Source organism: Setaria italica, chromosome VIII (genome assembly GCF_000263155.2).
Source record: "Setaria italica strain Yugu1 chromosome VIII, Setaria_italica_v2.0, whole genome shotgun sequence".
NCBI classification, from domain to species: domain Eukaryota; kingdom Viridiplantae; phylum Streptophyta; class Magnoliopsida; order Poales; family Poaceae; genus Setaria; species Setaria italica.
The window spans coordinates 40,578,053-40,583,689 of NC_028457.1; the positions used below are offsets into that span (position 1 = coordinate 40,578,053).

The window sequence follows — 5,637 nt, forward strand, 5'->3', positions numbered from 1 at the left end:
GTTGCTCTGAATTTGGATGTCCAAAATTAATGTTGTAGCACTGTAGCACACTGTAGCGTTTCGTTTGTATTTGTAAATTATTGTCAAATATTGACTAATTAGGCTCAAAAGATTCGTCTCGCAAAGTACAACAAAACTGTACAATTAGTTTTTGATTTCGTCTATATTTAGTACTCCATGCATGTACCGCAAGTTTGATACGACTTGGAATCTTCTTTTTGCATAGTGTCAAAATTGGGAGTTTGGGTGGAACTAAACAAGACCTAAACCCAGTGGAATTATGGAATTGGATTGATGGGCAGGCAATCTGAGCCGTTGGTTTCCTCTGACAAGTTGCTGCCTCCTCTGCGTCCCTGAGAAGATCCCCCCCTGCCTGCGCCGCTTTCCTCTCGCCTCGGTCTCCTTCCTCTTCTTCTTCGCTTTGCTTGCTGCTGCTGCTGCAGCTTCGCCCTCGCCCCACCCAGCAGCCATGCCAGGGGACCATGGCTCCAAGGTCGACATCTCCTTCGCCGGCCGCTTCACCGCCAGCGCCATAGCAGCATGCTTCGCCGAGGTACCGTATCGATCCGTCTCTTCCCTGATCCCCACTGCTGGCGATTCAACTTCATCTGCTTCCTTCTTAGGAGGAGGACCACCCACAGATTCGATTCAGCTTCTTCCTCCTTCCCTCGGATCACCCACCGATTCGATTCGGCTTCTTCCGAGTGGGTAGGAAAAGGATAGGAGGAAGGTGATTGATTCCATAGATTTCCCCTCTCTCCTCGCTCGCAGGTATGCACCATCCCCCTCGACACGGCCAAGGTCAGGCTCCAGCTGCAGAAGAACGTCGACGCAGCGGCGCTCCCCAAGTACCGCGGGCTGCTCGGCACCGCCGCCACCATCGCCAGGGAGGAAGGGGCCGCCGCGCTCTGGAAGGGAATCGTCCCGGGGCTACACCGACAGTGCATCTACGGAGGACTCCGCATTGGACTCTACGAGCCTGTATGTATCAACTAGTACTACTACTCTGCTTATTATTATTGCCGCATTTCGTCGAATACCTTTTCTCTTTGGCCCCGTTTGGATCCCTTCATTTGAAGGAATTGGAATCTACTTAATGAAGTAGGCTAATTTATCTTGGAATGTAGCATTCCACAACTTTCCAAAGTTTAGATATAAGCCTAACTTAAATTCATGGGGTGGGAGATGGAAATTGATTCTATAGATTATAATTATTAGAATGGAATTCAATTCTTATAGCACGCTCTTGAACTCGCTTCCCTATAGTAGAAGTGCAGCACATAAGTATCTCTCCCATATCGCCAACAATAATATACAAATATATTCCACATACAATTATATTAGCTTAATTAATTTGTGTCTAAATTATGATTATTAGAATGGAATTCAATTCCAATGATCCAAACGGGACCTTTGAGTAATCTCGTCGAATACCTTGCCCCCCCCTGCAGGTCAAATCCTTGTACGTCGGCCAAGACCATGTTGGGGATGTGCCCCTCTCCAAGAAGATTGCCGCTGGCTTCACCACTGGTAGGTTAGCAGTAGCACAGCTCATCCACACCTCTGTTTCACCCTGTAATATATTACAACCTCTCTCTGCCATAGTCCTACATACTTTCACAACTCACCACTACTTATCATCATCAGGCGCCATCGCTATTACCATCGCCAACCCCACTGACCTTGTCAAGGTCAGGCTCCAGGCCGAGGGCAAGCTTGCGCCTGGCATGCCACGCCGCTACGCTGGCGCCATGGACGCTTACGCAAAGATTGCTAGGCAGGTCTGCTCTTCTCCCGACTAGCACTTCGCTTGCTATGTTTGCCCCCAGTGAACTGTGAACTGCCTCACACTTGTACATATGTATGTTTCGGTCATCATCCATAGGAGGGGGTTGCCGCTCTGTGGACCGGCCTGGGACCAAACGTAGCACGCAATGGTATCATCAACGCTGCTGAGTTGGCCAGCTATGATCAAGTCAAGCAGGTGCTGCATGCTTATATGCTCCATTCTAGTCTCTGATTACTCCATTGGCTCCTTCACTCACTTTGCCCGTACAAACTGTCTTTGACGCAGACGATTTTGAAACTCCCTGGATTCAAAGATGATGTGGTCACCCACCTCTTTGCTGGTCTCGGTGCGGGCTTCTTTGCTGTCTGTGTTGGTTCTCCGGTTGACGTGGTGAGATGTCCTCCTCGGGTGCCATATGCCACAATTAGATTTAGAAACTCAACCTAGACTGTCACTATATGTCACAATTTCAGAATTCGAGAATGATCACAGTACTTCTACCTAGCTGCTATTATTTCCCTTTATTTGGGAGGTTCATACTTCTAGGATTTATAACTAATTTTTTTCATGCGCGCATTTTAATTTCTGGCCATGAATGCTGGTTGTGTTTCCAGAAGTTTCCCACTTATTGTGGTCATTATCCTTAAGTATTTGCTGACTATTGAAAATTGATTAGTAGCTGAATTCTTGGCTTCAAGTTCTCTCCCTCCCTCCCCTGCCGCTCTAGTGTCACCGAGACTGATAAGAATCATATTCTTGCAGGTTAAGTCAAGAATGATGGGTGACTCAGCCTATAAAAGCACTCTTGACTGTTTTGTGAAGACACTAAAGAATGATGTATGTTCCACCCTGCTACTCATGTCATGTTTATGGATTCGTTTTTTTTTGAAATAAGGGATTCAAATTTAGATGAGAAGAAAAAATACACACATGATAATCCACCAAACACATCTCATTCTTCACTAATACATGCATCCTCTCTTGGTAACAACCATGTGACGGTCCCCCAGTTTAACATAACTCTTTAGCAGCAGTTAGTTTTGCTTCCCAGGCTTTCTTAGGCAGGTTTTATAATCAATTGTATTTTTTGGGACTAAACAAGAATTTTTCTTCGTACATGTGCCATCCGTTTTGTTTCATTGACAGCCCATAACAGGAATATGGGATTCTTCTTTTATGTCCTAAAGTAATCTCTGGTCAGGGAATTGTAAACTTTAAAAGTATGTTGAAAGTTTGGTTCCTTTCATACCAATTCTATACCTCTTAGAGCTGCTAAAATTACTTTCAGCAGTGAATTAGTTGCAAAGACTGCAGGCTGGAATCAGTTTATGTTTACGCAACTAACCTGTATGGTACCTGGTTAATGTAAATGTAACTCCAATGAGGTAGGCGCTAGCTAATAGCTGTTTACTCTACAGGGGCCTCTGGCATTTTACAAAGGGTTCCTCCCAAACTTTGCTAGACTGGGATCATGGAATGTGATTATGTTCTTGACATTGGAGCAGGTGCAAACTGAAACTTTTTGTTTTCACTAGACTTTTCAGTACATTCCGCTGAAACAAGACTTTTCATTTTGGTAAAAGTACATAAGCATGCTCCATTGAATATAAGCACTTTGTTTGTTGCCCTGGACAGGTTCAGAAGATGTTTGTGAGGAAACCGGCAAGCTGAAGATAAGGCTTTTGCAGTCGGGTGGCAAACAAAGGTGCACACCTATGGCGCACACATTTTTTCTTCTACAGACAAGAAAAAAATGACTCTATCCCCCTGAAGATTGATTGGGGAACAAGGAGAAATCTGACACCTAAATTGTGAGAATAAATAGCATGGGGGTATTTGCATGATCCCCGGATGAATAAAATTCAGAAATAGCAAACAGCTGTTATCAATGTTTTATTGTCATCTCTGTGGCTGTGCTTTTACTTTTATCGGAATTGCTGGGAATGGTGATCAAATTGCTTGGTACTGTTGGGGATGAAACTTGGTGTGCTCTCTGTAGTGGTTGATTGTTATGTGATGGATTGATCATGTGTAAGTAGATGCTGCTAGTCTTTGCCTGTTACAAATTTACTGAAGTAGTAGTAACAAAGTTGGATTGGAGCAAAAGCATACGGAGGAGAGGACTCTGACCATCATAGAACAGAATATTATGGTGGACCATTCAGATGTTGCTCCTGATCTTCATCTTTCCGAAGAGCGAGTGCCTCCCCTCGGCGACGACCTGGCCCGTGGCGGCGTTGGCGACGAGGACGTGCGTGCCGGAGTAGGCGCCCCTGTGGCCCAGCGCCCTGGCGGCGATGCGGAGGGTGTCGCCGGGCGCGGCGGCGGCGAGGTCGACGAAGGAGACGGACATGTCGACGGAGACCTTGAGGTGGTGGCCGTCGGCAACGGCGGCGGCGGAGCCGATTTCGTCGACCAGGGAAACCACGGCGCCCGGGGCGAGGTGGTCGCCGGCGGCGGTGAGGCGCGGGGGCACGGTGAAGGAGCAGAGTATGCGACCCGGGTGGATGCTGTCGACGCGGATCCCCTGCAGCGCGAACCCCTCGAAGAAGCTGGGGCTGGGCTCCGCCCCCGCTCGGGGCGCCCGCCGCGCGGCTCGTCGGTCCAGCGCGTCCACCCGCGCGCCATCCTCGTCGCTCACCCGCAGCAAATCAGAGGCTCCCTTCTTCCCCGCCATGGCGGTGTTGCCTGTGGTGGGTGGACTTCTTGGACACCGTGAGCAGCTAGAGCCAACCGCAGGATGACGAAGAAGAGGGGAGGGCACGCAATGACGCTTTTGCCCCCGCCAGCCGTTACGGGAGTCGCTGTTGGCTTGTTGGGAGGGATCGATCCGGCAACCTACAAGCTCCTCAAGCAAGTGGCGCCCCTTCACCCCCGATCAAGGTCAAGCTCTTCTTTTGGGTCATGCGCCGTGAGAACACCGGAGTTTCCTTCACTTGCTTGAGGCTCTTCCAATCCCCACTGGACCTGTGCTTGAGGCGCTTCGGATCATTTCGAAATATACACAACCGGATGGTGTTCGACAAGTTGATTAGGGTGTAGCTAGGGTGACGGCCAGGGGCGAACCTACGCTATGATTAGTGGGTGCTAATACACTCCCTAAATTTTGCAAAAACAGTGATTATGCTTAAATTTTTACCATATATGTACCCTCCTTCTCAATCTAAAAAATATGCACCCTCCTTAGATCAACACTATGCACCCACAAGGCAAATGCACCCCCACTAATTTACTCTAGCTTCACCACCGGTGACGGCCCATGCACGCATGTGGATCCATTGGGAACAACGTCGCGTCAACACACCCCTTCTCGAAACACGGTGCCTCCGTAACTTGGATATGTTCGATCGGGACTCTATCTAGTCTTGTACACCAGTATAGGTTGTGTTGTAAACCTAGCTTCTAGAGGAGTCCTGACCGAACTTCCCTGCTATATAAATGTAACTTCCTTACGCTTACCGTTACGCTATCGATCAACACGCAAACACCATAGTAAAATCATGACGTCTTTTGTGCACAGGTTCTCACTACCATGTAACACATCTTGAGGGGTTCATCACTAGTAAGAAACTTACTCTAATGGTTGACATCGGCGGTCAGCAAGTAGGTAGGCAAGCCGGTGGTTAAGATCCTAAACCCAGCCTATGAGGACTCGGTTGCCTCGGACCAACAGGTCCTGGGCTTCCTCCTTTTGACATTGTCAAAGGATGTGCTATTACAAGTAGCCACGACTTTGAAATCAGCTAAAGCATGGAAGGTGATTGAAGAAAATTTCGCCTCTCACACCCCGCGCACGGTCCATCAATGTCTGTTTGGTGCTAGCAACAATAAAGGAGGCCATTACAGTC

At 48.1% G+C, this 5,637-nt stretch overlaps 2 protein-coding genes across 2 annotated transcripts; one reads left to right on the top strand and one right to left on the bottom strand.

Moving 5' to 3' along the window:
• The first annotated feature begins 358 nt into the window (after window positions 1-358).
• LOC101777963 (mitochondrial uncoupling protein 1) lies at window positions 359-3,755 on the top strand. Its single transcript, XM_004980036.4, has 9 exons — window positions 359-553; window positions 772-981; window positions 1,452-1,530; window positions 1,648-1,781; window positions 1,886-1,984; window positions 2,075-2,179; window positions 2,552-2,626; window positions 3,208-3,294; window positions 3,425-3,755. The coding sequence occupies exons 1-9, from the start codon at window positions 470-472 to the stop codon at window positions 3,458-3,460; spliced, it is 909 nt and encodes a 302-aa protein (XP_004980093.1). The 5' UTR covers window positions 359-469; the 3' UTR covers window positions 3,461-3,755.
• Window positions 3,756-3,791: 36 nt separating this feature from the next.
• LOC101778358 lies at window positions 3,792-4,857 on the bottom strand. The gene has a single exon (XM_004980037.4). It carries the CDS (start codon window positions 4,464-4,466, stop codon window positions 3,951-3,953), a length of 516 nt encoding a protein of 171 aa, XP_004980094.1. The 5' UTR covers window positions 4,467-4,857; the 3' UTR covers window positions 3,792-3,950.
• Window positions 4,858-5,637: the final 780 nt, after the last annotated feature.

Excerpts from the sequence above, each read along its gene's own strand:
- LOC101778358 (XM_004980037.4), bottom strand. The coding sequence starts at position 4,466 with ATGGCGGGGAAGAAGGGAGCCTCTGATTTGCTGCGGGTGAGCGACGAG.
- LOC101777963 (XM_004980036.4), top strand. The coding sequence starts at position 470 with ATGCCAGGGGACCATGGCTCCAAGGTCGACATCTCCTTCGCCGGCCGC. Across the intron at positions 1,782-1,885 it reads ACGCAAAGATTGCTAGGCAG|GAGGGGGTTGCCGCTCTGTG; the intron begins GTCTGCTCTTCT and ends CATCATCCATAG. Across the intron at positions 2,627-3,207 it reads TGAAGACACTAAAGAATGAT|GGGCCTCTGGCATTTTACAA; the intron begins GTATGTTCCACC and ends TTTACTCTACAG.